General features: G+C 42.4%; 1 protein-coding gene across 1 annotated transcript; it reads left to right on the top strand.

Moving 5' to 3' along the window:
* Positions 1–479: 479 nt before the first annotated feature.
* Positions 480–20,925, top strand: LOC133615653 (ankyrin repeat and SAM domain-containing protein 4B-like). Its single transcript, XM_061974404.2, has 2 exons — positions 480–709; positions 18,699–20,925. The coding sequence occupies exons 1-2, from the start codon at positions 549–551 to the stop codon at positions 19,801–19,803; spliced, it is 1,266 nt and encodes a 421-aa protein (XP_061830388.2). The 5' UTR covers positions 480–548; the 3' UTR covers positions 19,804–20,925.
* Positions 20,926–21,241: the final 316 nt, after the last annotated feature.

Below are 21,241 nucleotides of genomic sequence, written 5' to 3'. Positions count from 1 at the left end.
CGGCTCCCATATGATTGCGCACTGGTGTGCGTCTGGGCCGTGACAGCGTGGCACGCGAATGTCTGTGCTGCATTGGATCAGTCTCCTTTCTTTAACAGGCAAAAGCTTTATAACCTCACTAATGCCTTGCATCGTCTATATTAGATATATAACAACGGGCGGGTGCGGTTCTGATTAAATGTTAGAAACGGGTGGATGGCGGATGGTTGACGACTTTCTGATGCGGTTGCGGATGAAATAATTGCCTATCCGCGCATCTCTAGTATGTAGCTTGTTACTGCCCATCCCTGTTCAAGAATGAAATGAGTAAGTGGTTACGTACTTGGAAAAAAGGTAGTGAGAAAAGGTTTGTAGAGAACTATAAAAGCAGGCCTTAATTGCCACATAGGAGCACTGAACTGGACTTTGCTATTGTTTTATGGCTCTGAGCTGCCGACAGGACGACGCCCTGCACGAGCTCACTTGGTCTGTTCCTTGTCTGCACGCCTGAAAGCACGAGAAGAAAAGTGATCGCTTTTGTTTCCTTTCACTCTGGGGGGAGTTCAACGATGTCTCGGTACCACAAGGCGGCCATTGACGGCAACTCCGACCTTTTGAAGGAGGCCACAAGAAAGGACCTGAACTGGCCAGACGAGGATGGCATGACGCCCACCTTGCTGGCTGCTTTCCACGGACACGTCAATGCACTCCAGCTCATTTGCAGCAGAGGGTGAGTATTGTGCTTTAGCTTTGTCTACCTGTTACCTGCTAAAAAAAAAAAAAAAAAAAAAAAAAATCTGAAAGCAATGCAAAAACATTTTTTTAGGAGTTAAAAACATATACGCACAACTTTTTATTTTCCTAATAGTATCATTTGCATACTTGCCAACCCTCCCGGATTTTTCCGGGAGACTCCCGAAATTCAGCGCCTCTCCCAAAAACCTCCCGGGACAAATTTTCTCCCGAAAATCTCCCGAAATTCAGGCGGACTCAGGTCCTCCACAATATAAAAAAGCGTACCTGCCCAATCACGTTATAACTATAGAATGATGGAGGGCGAGTTCTTGGTTTCTTATGTGGGTTTATTGTTAGGCAGTTTCATTAACGTCCTCCCAGCGCGGCAACAACACACAACAACAGCAGTCACTTTTTTGTATACCGTAAAGCAGTTCGTCTGCCGTAAACAGCAACGTTGTGACACTCTTAAACAGGACAATACTGCCATCTAGTGCATTTGATGAAAGCACTTTTGTGCGTGCCACACAGCAACGCATCATCAGAGAGGGTGTTCAGCATGGTTCGAAAAATAGTGACAGAGAATAGAACAAGGATGGACAATTCAACCCTTAACTCAACAATGAGTAGATGAGTGTTATGTGTGTGTATATGTGTGAATAAATGAACACTGAAATTCAAGTATTTATATATATATATATATATATATATATATATATAAAAATAATAAAATATATATATATATAATAAAATAAATATATATATACATATATATATATATATATATATATATATATATATAACTAGAATTCACTGAACGTCAAGTATTTCTTTATATATATATATATATATATATATATATATATGAAATACTTGACTTGGTGAATTCTAGCTGTAAATATACTCCTCCCCTTTTAGCCATGCCCCCAACCACGCCCCCGTCCCACCCCGATCACCCCCAACCCCTCCCCCCACCTCCCGAAATCGGAGGTCTCAAGGTTGGCAAGTATGCATTTGTGTTGAGGTTTTAAGTGTTCATTAATGAACTTAGACTTAGACAAACTTTAATGATCCACAAGGGAAATTGTTCCACACAGTAGCTCAGTTGCAAAGGATTGAAAGGGTAAGGATGGAAAGGATAATGCACACAAGGGCACAAAAAGAGGGCGAAAACAAAAGGAATGAATAAGACCAAAAACGTACCATAGTAGCAATATAATATGTAACCTATATGTAATATTTACATATTATATATACAGTGTATAATATATAGTGATATATTATATTATATTATTATATAATATATACAATATGTAACAAATCCCATGTACAATATTACAGTATATGTCACAGCTGCAGCAAAAAAGGGCAGTGTCATGACTTGGTCCGGGGTGTTTGCTTTTCCGGAATGCAACGGAAAGTTGGCTCGGGCGAGACGGGAATGTAAGTACATTTTTAATTAACACTATAACTACAAAACAAGGAAGTAAACAAAAGGCGCGCACAATGGCGGAGAACAAACTATGAAAAACAAAAAGACTATAAACATGGAACAAAAACTTACTTTGGCATGGGACATGAAGCAGGATCTTAGAGGATGAAGAGTGTACAGAAGCATAACTTCGACGTCCCACTGGGGTGAGTTTTTCCTTGCCCTTATGTGGGCTTTGTACCGAGGATGTCGTTGTGGCTTGTGCAGCCCTTTGAGACACTTGTGATTTAGGGCTATATAAATAAACATTGATTGATTGATGATTGATAAATGTGGAGATGTCACCAGAAAGACAAACTGAAAAACAATGAACTTAAATACTACAGACATGATTAACGAAAACAGGTGCGTTGACTCAAAACGTGAAACAGGTGCGTGACGTGACAGGTGAAAACTAATGGTTGCTATGGTGACAAACAAGAGTGCACAATGAGTCCAAACGTGGAACAGGTGAAACTAATGGGGTAATCATGGAAACAAGACAAGGGAGTGAAAAGCCAGAAACTAAAAAGTCCAATAACTAAATAAAACATGACTAAGACAAAAACATGATCACACAGACATGACCGGCAGCATAAAATAAAGAGTAGATCCAGCAGAAAATTATTTTAATATTTTAAATATTGAAACTTTTTTACTTGTATTATTATTATTATTATTTTTGAATAGTAATTTTTTATGCCATTTCTAGCTTTGCGCCAATATTATATACTGTCATGACGTGGATTTTTACGCAGCTTACTGCGAGGATTGTTTTCCCAGGATGCAAACGGACTTGACCGGACAAGGCTTGCAGGTAAAAAGTGAAGTGAAGTGAATTATATTTATATAGCGCTTTTCTCTAGTGACTCAAAGCGCTTTTACCAGTGACGTGCAGTCACTGGTAAAAGCCTCACCTGCCATCATGGAAAGAAAAAAAATGTAAAAAGAAAAAAAAAAAATGTTAAATTGTTATATGTATCCAGTGATTATACTATAAAGTTATTTTCCATTTAACTTCACCAGTTTTAGATTATTTTTATTCAAAATCGCTGAATTTTCACATTTGCCGTTCAAATACTGAGAAGAGACGATGCGGTGAACAGCAGCCAGTTGAGGCACGTCACTCAGTGCCTCAACATGGATTGCGCAATGACTCGGCTAACTGCTGGCCTGCTGTGCAGTGAGACCGTATTGCTATATGAATTATATTATACATTTCCATAGTTTAGTTAGCTGAGGTATATAATGTACAGTGTATTTTGTCAACAACTGTATGTGTGTAAAGTATTTCTTGTGCTGAGCGATCATAAAACGGCTGCAAAAGACGCACTGGCTGAGGCTCGCCTCCTGCACCCCCGCCGTAGAATTGTTGTATCAACTAAAGCCCACACTTAAACTTTCCACGTGCAAGATTGAATCTATTTTTTTTTTAAATTTCATAAGAAGCCAAAAAGTGCAAAAACAATCATGTTGGTGTTGGAGGAGTTGTGAATGACTGCAGGGACACAACATTAGGTACACCTGCAGACTGCAGGTGTACCTAATTCACAACTCCTCCAACATGAACATTATTGTTTTTGCACTTTTTGGCTTCTTATTAAATAACTTTTGTAACCTATTTTCATGGGTTTTCCTCTTTGTGATGTTAAGTTCCTGTTATGCGCTGTTATACAGTATATGCCTTGAGCTCTTATTTTGAAGGCACTAAGAGCGGAAGTGATGTCACGTTGCGGAGGTTTTTGAAAGAAGGTAAATAAAGTGGTCCTCGTGTAAACTGGAGCCTCCGTGTTTGTTATTTTGTAGTTTCATACAGTATAGGCCACATTTATAAACCCTCGGTTACACTTTTTTAAATAGATTCAATCTTGCACGTTGCAAGTTTAAGTGAGGGCTTTAGTTGCGGCGCATGGACTTAATTTCTAAGTAAAGGTAAGACCATAATAACGTTTTTTTTTATTAAATGTGCTTTTTTGTGTGCTACAGTTTGTATGTGTAAAGTTAAAGTTAAGTTAAAGTAGCAATGATTGTCACACACACACTAGGTGTAATGAAATTTGTCCTCTGCATTTGACCCATCCCCTTGATCACCCCCTGGGAGGTGAGGGGAGCAGTGGGCAGCAGCGGCGCCGCGCCTGGGAATCATTTTTGGTGATTTAACCCCCAATTCCAAGCCTTGATGCTGAGTGCCAAGCAGGGAAGAATGCTGGTATGAGCTTTTAAACATAACCCGTTAACTGCTGCCAATCAAATGGTGAATAAGATACTCTTTAGGGTTCATATGTTTGTAAATCTGACTGTGATGAAGTCAGTGCCTCACCAGCCATCAACCTCACCACACGTCACTGGCTTTTACATAGTGAAAGCCAATATCTAAGTTACATTTAAAGCAGTGTGGGTGGCACTGGGAGCAGGTGGGTAAAGTGTCTTGCCCACGGACACAACGGCAGTGACTAGGATGGCGGAAGCGGGAATCGAACCTGGAACCCTCAAGTTGCTGGCACGGCCACTCTACCAAACGAGCTATGCCGCCCCTTGAAACATGATTTAATCTTTGTCAAAAAGTACTACAAAACAACAAACAACGAGCGTGCCTAACGCACGTGAAAGCAAAGGCAAAAAAAGTTAGGACATGAAACATGAAACTGAAAAACTCACTAAACTGTGGCTTGAATAAACAAAACTGACGTGGCATGGCATGAAGCATGAACTATGGTATGAACCGAGCATGAACAGAGTACCAACATGAGCAGAGCAAGAAATAAACATCAATGTCGCCAGGACGACTAACTGAAAAAAACAGGCTTGAATAGATTAGAACAGATGAGTGAGTCAAGATGAGTCAGGTGAAACCAATGAGTCGTCATGGTGACTAAACAAACAAGGAAGCGCAAACGGGAACTAAAAGAGTCCAAAAACCAACAGAACATAACCAAACACAACATGATCTAGACCAGTGGTACCGGGCCGCACAAGAAATTAAAAAAATATATATATAAAAAACAATATATATATATATATATATATATATATATATATATATATATATATATATATATATATATATATATATATATATATATATATATATATATATATTAAATCAACATAAAAAACACAAGATACACTAACAATTAGTGTACCAACACAAAAAAAAACTCCCTCCCCCATTTACACTCATTCACACTCATTCGCACAAAAGGGTTGTTTCTTTCTGTTATTAATATTTCTGGTTCCTACATTATATATCAATATAAATCAATACAGTCTGCAGGAATACAGTCCGTAAGCACACATGACTGTCAAGACTTGGTCTTGAGTGTGTGCTTTTCCAGGATGCAACGGAAAGTTGGCACGGGCGAGACGGTAATTAAGGTACATGATTTATTTATTAACTATAAATACAAAAAAAGGATCAAACAAAAGGCGCGCACAGTGGCGGAGAATAAACTATGAACAATTAAACAAAACTTGCAAACTATGGCTTGAATAAAGAAAACTTACTTGGCATGGACAAAAAAGGAGCAGCGTGAACATGGGCATGAAAAAATGGACAGAGCATAAATGTGGTGTGAGGTCGTCAGGACGAACAACAGAAAATGAATGAACTTAAATACTATGGACATGATTAGTGAAAGCAGGTGCGTGACTCAAAACGTGAAACAGGTGCGTGACGTGACAGGTGAAAACTAATGGTTGCTATGGTGACAAATAAGAGTGCACAATGAGTCCAAACGTGGAACAGGTGAAACTAATGGGGTAATCATGGAAACAAGACAAGGGATGTGAAAAGACAGAAACTAAACAAAACATGACTAAGACAAAACATGATTACACAGACATGACAATGATTGTATTTCTTTATGACAACCCACCCGGTCCGTGGGACACATTTTCAAGCGTTGACCAGCTACAAAAAGGTTGGGGACCACTGATCTAGACCACAGATCATGACAATATACAGTATGATATATCACTTTTGTTTCTCATCTTAGTCTTTAACTTATACAAAGCAGACCGAATTGTAAAATGCTCCATGCCCTTGAGCTGAGGGCCAAATTACAGTTATGACTGCCCTCAGAGCATACTTGCCAACCTTGAGACCTCCGATTTTGGGGGGTGGGGTGGGGTGGGGGCGTGGTCGGGGTGGGGCAGAGGCGTGGTTGGGGGCGTGGCTAAGAGGGGAGGAGTATATTTACAGCTAGAATTCACCAACTCAAGTATTTCATATATATATATATATATATATATATATATATATATATATATATATATATATATATATATATATATATATTGTTGCGTTTTGGACCGGTTGTTCCTCCCAGGGAATTCAAGTCACAATTCGCTCCCAAGCTCTTTACGACACTTTAAAGCTGAGTTGAAAAACCACCAGAGACAGAATAGGTATTTTGTTGTATATTCTCAAAGCTTTGCCAATATACATTTTGAGACCAGTCTAACCCTAGAACATTCTATTGCGCCTTCCAAAATGGTCTCTCTTCCCGATCCCACCACCCTCTCTCTCGTCCTGTCTCTGTAGACAAAACAAAATGCTAGTCAAAACACATTCCAAAGAACTCAAGGTTAACACACACAGTATACTTGCTGACAGAGCATCAAGAGAAGAAATGGAAAACACGAGCTGTTTTCAAATATGACAAAGAAATGGAAGAAGTACAACTTAAACATCAGGACTGGCAAAAATTGCCATCTAATAAAAAATAAATAAAAAAAACTCAAAATTGCGCTCTAGCGCCCCTTAGGAAAAAACACAGACACAACTGCTTGTAAGTTCCGGTAGGAATGTCGTAGAGACATGAAAAAAAAACCTCTATGTAGGTCTGACTTAGACCTAGATTTCATACATTGACATCTTTCAGCAGAAATATACAGGAAGTTGGCAATTCCCCCTTCAAAACAAAAGTTTACTAAAAACAGTCACTTTTGCCTCTTTGAGTTGTAATTTGACCCCTTTAACATGCTTCAAAACTCACCAAACTGGACACACACATCAGGACTGGCAAAAAGTGAGATCTAATAAAAAAAACAACAACCCCAAAACTCAAAATTGCGCTCTAGCGCCCCCTAGGAAGAAAACACAGACACAACTGCTCCTAGGACGAAAACTCAGACAAAACTTCCTGTAACTTCCAGTAGGAGTGTCTTAGAGACATGAAACAAAAACCTCTATGTAGGTCTCACTTAGACCTACATTTCATTTATTGACAACCCCCAGCAAAAATCAACAGGAAGTTTGCAATTCTCCCTTCAAAACAAAAGTTTTGTAAAAACCGGTCACCTTTTTTCAAACATTATTTCCTCTGAGCGCTTTTGTCGTGTCGGCTTCAAATTAGCACAGCAGAGAGATTGAATCTTTCTGATTAAAAGTTGACCAAAGAGTTTTAATTACTGCTCCGGTTTGGATTTTATGTGCCGTCAAAGTCGGTCCCGTCCATCGCTGCTTGCAGCTTTAATTTATTGATTGATTTTTTTACTTATACATTATAAAGTTGAGTCTTTGTTTGGTCATGAGCGAGTCGGACTATAGTCGCACTGCGTCAAAAACCAGTGACAACTTTTATTTCTTGTGGCAGCTCTCTGATGGCTGAAGCCAAATGTTTCAGCGTCCAAAACAAAAGAACTGTTTATTCAATGATAATTTCCATCTACATCCCTCATTAGACTCAACAAAGGAGCCTGTAGCTGTGGCACATCACTAGAGAACACCATTTCCATTGTTTTCACTGCTGTAGGCGGGGCTTGTTTTACCAACGGGGCCACAAATGGTCAGTACACACGCACAGGGATTTATGAGGACTTTTATAGCTGGAACACTGTGGACTTTACATCTTAATGGTTGAACTATTACATTATGCTTTGTGCTTGTTGTGTGAATGCTAAGAGACGAGCATGACCATTAATGAGACAAGTTCATTCATTATTATCTCAGTAAAAGATAGTACACTTGTTGTGAATATTGACAAAACAAAGAGCATTATTTTTGAGGGCTCATAAAATCCAAACCGAAGCAGTATTTAAAACTCTTTCATCAACTTTTAATCAGAAGGGTTGAATCTCTCTCCTGTGCTAATTTGAAGCCGACACGACAAACGCGCTCAGAAGAGATAATGTTTGAAAAAAGGTGACTGTTTTTACACAACTTTTGTTTTGAAGGGGGAATTTCAAACTTCCTGTTGATTTTTGCTGCGGGTTGTCAGTGTGTGAAATATAGGTCTAAGTGAGATCTACATAGAGGTTTTTGTTTCATGTCTCTACTGTCACGTTCAAACACTGAGGACATCTATTAAACAAGACAAAAGGCAAGGAATCAAACAGAGACAGAATTCAATTTGGACTCAATTGAGGAGAGACATGGCCACTGCACTCTCTGTACAGTCCTGCACCACGCTCTGACGAAGAAGGTTTTCGTCTCCTCTTTTATTCAGATGTTCAATGTTCACGCACCAACACATGTCACAGCAGGAATGGGAAGTATGTAAAACAGTCATTGTTTTTGGTCGCTTTGAAGACCAAGAAGATGATTTCTCGGGCTTGGGCTCTTCCTGGATCCAGCTGGGGCAGGTGTTGGAGGACAAATGGATAACCCCTCCCGTCTCCTGACCACAGCAACTTCAAGAGGGCAGCGGGTCGTAAATAGCGTTGACCTCGGTTACCAAATAGTTGGAAGAGAGTTTGTGAAATACTTCAGAGAGAGTTCGTTTAACACTTCAAAGAGAGTTCCTCTGGAAGTTGAGCAGATCCTGCCATCTGTCCGTGTTGAAATCACAGTGGCGTTTCACGAGCCTTCTTCCTCTTGTTAGGCCTCGAAAGACAGCATTCATAATACAACGTTTCTTTTGTGATAACTTACAAACAATTATTCCAACATCTACGACATTCTTACTGGGAGTTATAGGCAGTTTTGTCTGTTTTTTCTTCCTAGGGGGCGCTAGAGCGCAATTTTGAGTTTTGGGGTTTGGTGTTTTGATTAGATCGCAATTTTTGCCAGACCTGATGTGTGTGTCCAATTTGGTGAGTTTTGAAGCATGTTAAGTCAAATTACAGCTCAAAGAGGCGGCGGTATAATAATAGGGTCCTCTGTCCCAAAGGGACTCGGTCCCTCCAAAGGGACTCAGTCCCTAAATAATATAATATATACAGTATAATATATTATATATATATAAAATATATAAATAATATAAATATATTCTACATATACTCTACATTTAAGTGCAGTCAATATAATTATACATACACAATACAGAAACAAATAAAAGCCTCAACAAGCAAACAAGCAAACAATTTACAGTCACAGAATATTAATTACCATAAAAATATAACTACACAGTACAAAACCAAACAAACACTTTCTGCTCCCAGGACCAATCTCCTCAAACATACACTCATGTATAGATGTTTATCATTCTAATCTCCTCAAAAATGCAGTCATGTATCGATGTTTATCATTCTGGAATCGGTTGCCATCTCACATTATTCTCTCACAAAGTAAATTGTCATTCAAAACAGCTTTGAAGATACACCTATTGCAGCTATTGCAGACACAATTGGTGCTGTTCAGGTAGCGTTGTTGTTTTTCTGACATGGACTTGTTTCTTCAGCATTGTCCACACGTTTAAGTCAGGACTTTGGGAAGGCCATTCTAAAACATTCATTCTAGCCCGATTTAGCCATTCCTTTACCACTTTGGGGTCATTGTCCTGCTGGAACACCCAACTGCGCCCAAGACCCAACCTCCAAGGGCTGATGATTTTAGCTTGTCCTGAAGAATTTGGAGGTAATCCTCCTTTTTCATTGTCCCATTTACCGTATTTTCCGCACTATAAGGCGCACCTAAAAACCACAAATTTTCTCAAAAGCTGACAGTGCGCCTTATAACCCGGTGCGCTTTATATATGGATAAATATTAAGATTCATTTTCATAAAGTTTCGGTCTCGTAACTACGGTAAACAGCCGCCATCTTTTTTCCCGGTAGAACAGGAAGCGCTTCTTCTTCTACGCAAGCAACCGCCAAGGTAAGCACCCGCCCCCATAGAACAGGAAGCGCTTCTTCTTCTACTGTAAGCAACCACCCGCCCGCGTAGAAGAAGAAAAAGCGTGCGGATATTACCGTACGTTTCATTTCCTTTGTGTGTTTACATCTGTAAAGACCACAAAATGGCTCCTACTAAACGACAGGGATCCGGTTCATGAAAAGACGCAATCTCTCCATCCGCACACGGATTACTATTTCACAGCAACTGATATTCCTGTGAACCGCACTGTGGATACAACGGGAGCACGTACGGTGAATATTCGCACCACAGGGAATGAGAAGTCATCCTTCACTGTGGTTCTAGCTTGCCATGCTAATGGCCAGAAACTTCCACCCATGGTGATATTCAAAAGGAAGACCTTGCCAAAAGAGACCTTTCCAGCCGGCGTCATCATAAAAGCTAACTCGAAGGGATGGATGAAGAAAAGATGAGCGAGTGGTTAAGGTAAGTTTACGCGAAGAGGCCGGGTGGCTTTTTTCACGCAGCTTCGTCCATGTTGATATACGATTCCATGCGCGCCCACATCACGCTGGTTTTAATATATTATTAAAGTTTGACTGACCTATTTGACTGTTTTTTTGACATTCCTTTAGCGCAGTTAGATGCGGCTTACAACACGGGGCGGCTTATAGGTGGACAAAGTTTTGAAATATGCCGTTCATTGAAGGCGCGGCTTATAACCCAGGGCGCCTTATGGTGCGGAAAATACGGTACTCTCTGTAAAGCACCAGTTCCATTGGCAGCAAAACAGGCCCAGAACATAATACTACCACCACCATGCTTGACGGTAGGAATGGTGTTCCTGGGATTAAAGGCCTCACCTTTTCCCCTCCAAACATATTGCTGGGTATTGTGGCCAAACAGCTCTATTTTTGTTTCATCTGACATCTCATGGACAAAGATACGACCTTCTGGAGGAAAGTTCTGTGGTCAGATGAAACAAAAATTGATCTGTTTGGCCACAATACCCAGCAATATGTTTGGAGGAAAACAAAAAAAAGGACTGAGAGAGAAAAAGTGGTATACACTAGAACAGGAGTCGGCAACCTTTACCAGTCTAAGAGCCATTTTGACCAGTTTCACAAATTATAGAAAACAATGGGAGCCACAAATTCTTTTTGAAATTTTAAATGAAATAACACTGCATACAAAGGTTTTTTTTTGCTTTGTGCTATGTATAAACCAGGGGTCTCAGACACGCTGCCCACACCTATAAGTGGAATTTGAAAGCTGGCGCGGCACGCGGGTTTTAAATGAATGGCTCAGCGTCATGCGTGCTGTGATGGTACAGCATATAGCACCCACTACAGCTAGCGTGCCTGATCAGTCACACTTTGTATGGCGCTTCCGCTTGCTCACGTAGGTGACAGCAAGGCATACTTAGTCAACAACCACACAGGTCACACTGACGGTGGCGGTATAAAAAAATAAAAAAAACTTTAACACTCTTACTAATAATGCGCCACACTGTGAACCCACACCAAACAAGAATGACAAACACATTTTGGGAGAACCGTAACACAACATAAACACAAGAGGACAAATACCCAGAATCCCATGCAGCCCTAACTCTTCCGGGATACATTATACACCCCCGCTACCAAACTCCGCCCACCTCAACCGACGCACAGAGGGGGGGGGGGGGGTAGCAGGGGTGTATAATGTAGCCCGGAAGAGTCAGGGCTGCATGGGATTCTGGGTGTTTGTTCTGTTGTGTTTATGTTGTGTTAAGGTGCAGATGTTCTCCCGAAATGTGTTTGTCATTCTTGTTTGGTTTTGGTTCAAAGTGTGGCGCATTATTTGTAAGAGTGTTACTAAGTTGTTTTATATGGTCACCGTCAGTGTAACCTGTGTGGCTGTTGACCAAGTATGCCTTGCTGTCACGTACGTGGGCAAGCAAAACATGTATATTGTATAACAAGTGTTGGGCTGGCACGCTGTTAATACAGATTGTAGATGGCGCCAAATGTTGTACCATCATGGCACGCCCTTATTATAGCCGTAAGGGTGAAAATCGGTTAATTTTAATCCCGGGAGTTTTCTGCGAGAGGCACTGAACTCCGGAAGTCTCACGGGAAAATTGGGGGGTTCAGCAAGTAAGCTGCTGAGCCGCATCAGCGTGATCAAAGAGCCGCATGCGGCTCCGGAGCCGCGGGTTGCCGACCCCTGCACTAGAACAAGTAGGAAAATCGCAGAAGCACATACATTTTAACAGAGTTGACACGAGCCTCTGTAGATAAATTAAGTGAGGACCAGCGATCAAAATCTCCCTGGATTCTGGAAAACAGTGTAACGAAGTTGGCTTGATAAAGCTCTGCAAGCGCACGTGTGACCTGGACACCCAAGTATGTGAAACTTTGCATGGCAATTTTAAAGGGAAAATTTCGCAGAAGATATTTCTTAGCAGCAGAATTTATCGGAAATGTTTCACTTTACCCCAAGTTCAATTTGTAACCAGACACAAAAGCTTGCAGAGTACATAAAGCAGCCGAGACCGAGACAGAGATGTCCGAGACAAATAGGAGGTCATCTGCATAGAGAGGGACTTCCCCCTGCACATTGTGTCTACATATGCCCGTAAGAAGCAGGTTGGTACAAAGTAGAGATGCGCGGTTTGCGGGCACAACCGCGGAGTCCGCGGATTATCCGCGGATCGGGCGGATGAAATTAAAAAAAATTAGATTTTATCCGCAGGTCGGGTCGGGCGGTTGAAATAAAAAAAAATTAGATTTTAAATAGATTCAGGCGGGTGGCAGTTAAACCAATTGGGAAATATATATACATAGTTAAATGTTGTTACCCACATACGAAAAACGAGCAGGCACCTGCTGCATATGCCACAACAGAAGAAGGAAAAAAAAAGAGATGGACACTTTTACGGAGCGGAGAAGGCCCCCGACGCCTCGCCGGGGTCCGGGACCGAGGCCCTTTCCCCCGAGAGGGCCCCACCGGGAGCCGTAGTGGAGGCGATCCGTGAGAAGGGCCCGACGCACGTCCAGGGTCACCACCGCGCCCACCGCACCGACACCCCGCCTCGTCCGCCTTCGCCGCGGCCGGCGTCACGCGCAGCAGGTAAGCAGCTTACCTGCCAGCCACCCCCGTGGCCGGGGGCTCGTAACAGGGGTCACTCCGCGCGCTCCGCCCGCGCAGCTTACCTGCCCGCCACCCCTGTTGCCGGGGCGCGTAACAGGGGTCACTCCGCGCGCAGTGCGCTCACGAAAGGGGTGGGGCTCACCCTGGTTGATATAGACAGCAGGACAGTGGCCATGGACGTCGGGACCCGCTAAGGAGTGTGTAACAACCCACCTGCCGAATCAACTAGCCCTGAAAATGGATGGCGCTGGAGCGTTGGGCCCATACCCGGCCGTCGCCGGCAGCGAGACGCGCTTGGAGGTGCGCTCAGCGCGGCTCCCATATGATTGCGCACTGGTGTGCGTCTGGGTCGTGACAGCGTGGCACGCGAATGTCTGTGCTGCATTGGATCAGTCTCCTTTCTTTAACAGGCAAAAGCTTTATAACCTCACTAATGCCTTGCATCGTCTATATTAGATATATAACAACGGGCGGGTGCGGGCGGGTGCGGGCGGATGGCGGGCGGGTGCGATTCTGATCAAATGTTACATCGGGTGGATGGCGGATGGTTGACGACTTTCTGATGCGGTTGCGGATGAAATAATTGCCTATCCGCGCATCTCTAGTACAAAGCTCTATTGACAGACGCTCAATGGCAAGAGCAAAAAGTCATGGGCTCAGAGGGCAACCCTGCCGCGTGGAACGGTAAAGGCAAAAACATTCCGATTGAATAATATTTGTCCTGACCAAGGATTCAGGAAAAGTTAATCCATGAAATAAAACTGTTACCAAAGCCAAATCTCTCCAGGACATAAAATAGATCATTCCACTCCACTCGGTCGAGCGCCTTTTCAGCAAGTATAAATATCCCTGCCTCTTCAGTGTTAAGAGCAGGCACATCATTCAATATATTGATAAGACGTCAAAGATTAGAAAAGGAGTGCTATTCCGAATGAACCTGCTTTGATCCGCATTAATAATAGAAGACAGGATAGTATCCAGACGTGAAGCCAGCACTTTCAAGTCCACATTTAAAAGGCTAATAGAACAATACAGAGTGCACCAGGGTCGGTGTTGAGTGTTTGGGGGAGGCGGCCAGATTCAAACGATTCATTGTACATGTCCAATAATAAGGTGGCTGGCTTATGCCAAAATATTTAGGATAGCCCTCTGGTCCCAAAGATTTTCCCTTTTGTAGTCATAATGCTGCAACATTTAATTACGCAGCAGTAATTGGTCTCTCTACTCTACTTTCACGATATGAAAGCATGTTTTATTTGAAGTTTATAGAAACTGGATGGGTGAATGGAGCCGCAGTATGTTTAGAACTATATATGGACGTATTCATTTGGTTTGTTTTGTCAGAAAAACTAACATCAGAAGGACAGCAATTGCATGCATCCGGGCACAGCCACACACGTCCTTGGTAGCAGTTATCATCAATCAATCAATCAATCAATGTTTACTTGTTTAGCCCTAAATCACGAGTGTCTCAAAGGGCTGCACAAGCCACAACGACATCCTTGGCTCAGATCCCACATCAGCGCAAGGAAAAACTCAACCCAATGGGATAACAATGAGAAACATTGGAGGGGGCGGCAGATTTGGGCCCCCCCAGAGTCCAGTCCCTAGTGGATCTAACATAATAGTATGAGAGTCCAGTCTATAGTGGATCTAACATAATAGTGTGAGAGTCCAGTCCATAGTGGATCTAACATAATATTGTAAGAGTCCAGTCCATAGTGGATCTAACATAATAGTGTGAGAGTACAGTCAATAGTGGATCTAACATAATATTGTGAGAGTCCAGTCCATAGTGGATCTAACATAATAGTATGAGAGTCCAGTCCATAGTGGATCTAACATAATATTGTGAGAGTCCAGTCCATAGTAGATCTAACATAATAGTGAGAGTCCAGTCCATAGTGGATCTAACATAATAGTGAGAGTCCAGTCCATAGTGGATCTAACATAATAGTGAGAGTCCAGTCCATAGTGGATCTAACATAATAGTATGAGAGTCCAGTCCATAGTGGATCTAACATAATAGTATGAGAGTCTAGTCCATAGTGGATCTAACATAATAGTGAGAGTCCAGTCCATAGTAGATCTAACATAATAGTGAGAGTCCAGTCCATAGTGGATCTAACATAATAGTGAGAGTCCAGTCCATAGTAGATCTAACATAATAGTGAGAGTCCAGTCCATAGTGGATCTAACATAATAGTGAGAGTCCAGTCCATAGTAGATCTAACATAATAGTGAGAGTCCAGTCCATAGTGGATCTAACATAATATTGTGAGAGTCCAGTCCATAGTGGGTCTAACATAATAGTGTGAGAGTCCAGTCCATAGTGGATCTCACATAATAGTGAGAGTCCAGTCCATAGTAGATCTAACATAATAGTGAGAGTCCAGTCCATAGTGGATCTAACATAATAGTGAGAGTCCAGTCCACAGTGGATCTAACATAATAGTGAGTATCCAGTCCATAGTGGATCTAACATAATAGTGAGAGTCCAGTCCATAGTGGATCTGACATAATAGTGAGCGTCCAGTTCATAGTGGCTCTAACATAATAGTGAGAGTCCAGTCCATAGTGGATCTAGCATAATATTGTGAGAGTCCAGTCCGTAGTGGATCCAATATAATAGTGAGAGTCCAGTCCATAGTGGATCTAACATAATAGTGAGAGTCCAGTCCATAGTGCATCTAACATAATAGTGAGAGTCCAGTCCATAGTGGATCTAACATAATAGTATGAAAGTCCAGTCCATAGTGGATCTAACATAATAGTGAGAGTCCAGTCCATAGTGGATCTAACATAACAGTGTGAGAGTCCAGTCCATAGTGGATCTAACATAATAGTGAGAGTCCAGTCCATAGTGGATCTAACATAATAGTGAGAGTCCAGTCCATTGTAGATCTAACATAATAGTGAGAGTCCAGTCCATAGTGGATCTAACATAATAGTGAGAGTCCAGTCCATAGTAGATCTAACATAATAGTGAGAGTCCAGTCCATAGTGGATCTAACATAATAGTGAGAGTCCAGTCCACAGTGGATCTAACATAATAGTGAGTGTCCAGTCCATAGTGGATCTAACATAATAGTGAGAGTCCAGTCCATAGTGGATCTAACATAATAGTGAGAGTCCAGTCCATAGTGGATCTAACATAATAGTGAGAGTCCAGTCCATAGTGGATCTAACATAATAGTGAGAGTCCAGTCCATAGTGGGGCCAGCAGGAGATCATCTTGAGTGGAGACAGGTCAGCAGCGCAGAGATGATGCACAGATGAGTGGTCCACCCTGGGTCCCGACTTTAGACAGCTAGCGCCTCATCTGTTATGGCGTGTGTTGTTTAGTTGGACATACTCTCTTTATTCACGACTCTTTTTTGGAATGAATCAACAGTGCTGTTTGCATTTTTGCCTCAATTGCTTCAAGACTGTGGTTGATTGTGAGACTGATAGTCCATAGTGGATCTAACATAATAGTAAGAGTCCAGTCCATAGTGGATCTAACATAATAGTTTGAGAGTCCAGTCCATAGTGGATCCAAGATAATATTGTGAGAGTCCAGTCCATAGTGGATCTAACATAATAGTGGGAGAGTCCAGTCCATACTATTATGTTAGATCCACTATGGACTGGACTCTCACTATTATGTTAGATCCACTATGGACTGGACTCTCACACTATTATGTTAGATCCACTATGGACTGGACTCTCACACTATTATATTAGATCCACTATGGACTGGACTCTCACTATTATGTTAGATCCACTATGGACTGGACTCTCACACTATTATGTTAGATCCACTATGGACTGGACTCTCACACTATTATATTAGATCCACTATGGACTGGACTCTCACACTATTATGTTAGATCCACTATGGACTGGACTCTCACACTATTATGTTAGATCCACTATGGACTGGACTCTCACACTATTATGTTTGATCCACTATGGACTGGACTCTCACACTATTATGTTAGATCCACTATGGACTGGACTCTCACAATATTATGTTAGATCCACTATGGACTGGACTCTCACTATTATGTTAGATCCACTATGGACTGGACTCTCACTATTATGTTAGATCCACTATGGACTGGACTCTCACACTATTACGTTTGATCCGCAATGGAATGGGCTCTCACTATTATGTTAGATCCACTATGGACTGGACTCTCACACTATTATGTTAGATCCACTATGGACTGGACTCTCACACTATTATGTTAGATCCACTATGGACTGGACTCTCACTATTATGTTAGATCCACTGTGGACTGGACTCTCACACTATTATGTTAGATCCACTATGGACTGGACTCTCACAATATTATGTTAGATCCACTATGGACTGGACTCTCACACTATTATGTTAGATCTACTATGGACTGGACTCTCACACTATTATATTAGATCCACTATGGACTGGACTCTCACTATTATGTTAGATCCACTATGGACTGGACTCTCACACTATTATGTTAGATCCACTATGGACTGGACTCTCACACTATTATATTAGATCCACTATGGACTGGACTCTCACACTATTATGTTAGATCCACTATGGACTGGACTCTCACACTATTATGTTAGATCCACTATGGACTGGACTCTCACACTATTATGTTTGATCCACTATGGACTGGACTCTCACACTATTATGTTAGATCCACTATGGACTGGACTCTCACAATATTATGTTAGATCCACTATGGACTGGACTCTCACACTATTATATTAGATCCACTATGGACTGGACTCTCACTATTATGTTAGATCCACTATGGACTGGACTCTCACACTATTATGTTAGATCCACTATGGACTGGACTCTCACACTATTATGTTAGATCCACTATGGACTGGACTCTCACACTATTATGTTAGATCCACTATGGACTGGACTCTCACTATTATGTTAGATCCACTATGGACTGGACTCTCACACTATTATGTTAGATCCACTATGGACTGGACTCTCACACTATTATGTTAGATCCACTATGGACTGGACTCTCACACTATTATATTAGATCCACTATGGACTGGACTCTCACACTATTATGTTAGATCCACTATGGACTGGACTCTCACACTATTATGTTAGATCCACTATGGACTGTACTCTCACTATTATGTTAGATCCACTATGGACTGTACTCTCACTATTATGTTAGATCCACTATGGACTGGACTCTCACACTATTATGTTAGATCCACTATGGACTGGACTCTCACACTATTATGTTAGATCCACTATGGACTGGACTCTCATACTATTATGTTAGATACTACTATTGTGGTGTTGAACAGAAAAAAGGAGTCCACTTACAAGTGTATTTGTGGCCCACAGGGGAGACCCCAACAGAAGCGACATCTGGGGCAACACGCCGCTGCACCATGCCGCCGCTAACGACCACATGCACATCCTCAGCTTCCTGGTCAGCTTTGACGCCAACCTGTTTGCGTTGGACAATGACTTTCACACCGCTATGGACGTCGCTGCGTCACGGGACCGCATGGAGTGTGTGCGCTTCCTGGATGGTGCGGCCTCCCAGCAGACCAGCCAGAACCCAAAGAGGGTCGCCAGGTTAAAGAAGGAGGCCAGCAAAGAAGCAGAGAAACGGAGGAAGCTCTGCGAGAAGGTGAAGAGGAGACACCAGAGCAAGATGAATAAGATGTACCGCGGCGCAGACGCCGCGGGGTCTGTTTCGGAGGTCAGCGAGACGTCGGCTTTGCCGAGCAGCGACACGGTTAGCGAGCAGTTCTCCAAGCTTATCGCCTCTGACCAAACTGGCTCGCTGACAGCCCGAGTGAGAGGCACGCTGCAGAAGAAGCTGGGAAAGAAAGAAAAGGGGACTCTGCAGAGATCAGGCGCGGATGGAAACGTTATTTTCCTCAAGCAGGAAGACGGAGCGGCTGGGAATCCTGACTTCTTGGACGTTTTCACCGAGCAGGATGAGAGGAGGCTAGAAGAGGAAGAAGAGGCCGACCATGGCGAGGATAGTGACTCGGGTCAAGTCAAACAGTCCATCTTCAACAGACCCGGTCTTGGTGGTCTTATTTTTATGAAGAGGATGAGCCTGGACACGGAGGAGGTCTTTAGTGGAAGCAGCGAAAATCTCGGCTACCTGGTTGAAAACGAAACACTCGAGGCAGAGGAAGAGGGGAACGCCAACACGGATGTGCCGTGGGAGCAGGAAGATCTGGGCCTGGATGACGAGGAGGAGGAGGAGACTTCTCCGCTGGACGCCTTTTTGTCTTCCATGTCCTTGTCAGAGTTTGCCTTGGCTTTCACCAGAGAGCACTTGGACCTGGAGGCGCTCATGCTTTGCTCCGATGAAGACCTGAAAAGCATTCGCATCCAGCTGGGACTCAGAAAGAAGATCCTGGAAGCGGTTTCGCGTCGGAAAAACGTGCTGGAACGCCCGTGCGCCATGGGGGACAGCTGTCTGTGAGAACTCCAAAAAAAGATGACATTAGAATGTGCCATGTTTCAGAGAGGAAGTTTGATTTGGTGTGCAAAAAAGTGATTCAACTATCTCCAAAACAAGAGCTGGAATAACACTTGTTAGAATAATTACGTGTAAGTTATCACACAACTCTTATGCTTAAAGGCTGTTGCTATAGTTATTATCAATTGTGCTGAAGTTGTACTGGTATCAGTGTTTGTGTCCAGAACCGGCCTGCTGACTGCCAAGGGCGAACATCGAGTACCGTGACGCAGACAAAGCAGAGACAGGGCGATATCACGAGTGTCAGCACATTTGCATTTCTGAATAATCATATATTGTATCTAACTGGGGCACCATGCATCCGGGCACAGCCACACACGTCCTTGGTAGCAGTTATCATCAATCAATCAATCAATCAATCAATTTACTTATTAAGCTCTAAATCACAAGTGTCTCAAAGGGCTGCACAAGCCACAACGACATCCTTGGCTCAGATCCCACATCAGGGCAAGAAAAAACTCAACCCAATGGGATAACAATGAGAAACATTGGAGGGTACCGCAGATGTGGGCCCCCCAAGGCCGAACATCGAGTACCGTGACGCAGACAAAGCAGAGACAGGGCGATATCACGAGTGTCAGCACATTTGCATTTCTGAATAATCATATATTGTGTCTAACTGGGGCTGCCGAAATTACCCCCCGTCCTTCAGCAGCAGCCTCAGTGATGAATAATAATAATAATGCATTAGATTTATATAGCGCTTTTCTAGACACTCGAAGCGCTTCACAGAGAAGTAAATAATAATATGCTTCCAGAAGTGGTCCAGAAGATGTTTCAGATGTGAACCAGTAAATATGAACTAAGAGGGATGAACCAGGGACCTCCCAAATAAATAGAGGAGAACGTGGGCTGTGCCTTAGAGCGTAGGTTGTTTCTGTAACTAGAGTACAGCCCCATACGTCTCTCCTCATTGAGTAAAATTGAAGTCTGTCTCTGCATGATTCCTTGCTTCTTGTCTGTTTAATAGATGTCATCAGTGTTTGAACCTGACACACTTTATGTAGTTAAGTACAGAAATAGCATCATGTCAAAGAGAGTGAAGAAAAGATGAGTTGCGTTAATTCTGTCATGTCACAAAATGCTGTAAGAGGTTCATCTGGAGGCTGGATGTTGAATGAATAAAAGGTTCTAATTGGTGCACGATTGTTTTGGATTTTTTTGAACGTTGCACTGCAGCTTTGTATGAAGAGACCAGAGGTGGGTAGTAACGCGTTACATTTACTCCGTTACATCTACTTGAGTAACTTTTGTGATAAATTGTACTTCTAAGAGTAGTTTTAATGCAACATACTTTTACTTTTACTTGAGTATATTTATAGAGAAGAAACGCTACTTTTACTCCGCTACTTTTATCTACATTCAGCTCGCTACTCGCTAC

The sequence above is a fragment of the Nerophis lumbriciformis genome, linkage group LG22 (genome assembly GCF_033978685.3).
Source record: "Nerophis lumbriciformis linkage group LG22, RoL_Nlum_v2.1, whole genome shotgun sequence".
Taxonomy (NCBI): Eukaryota; Metazoa; Chordata; class Actinopteri; order Syngnathiformes; family Syngnathidae; genus Nerophis; species Nerophis lumbriciformis.
This window is presented reverse-complemented; position numbering and strand designations above follow the sequence as displayed.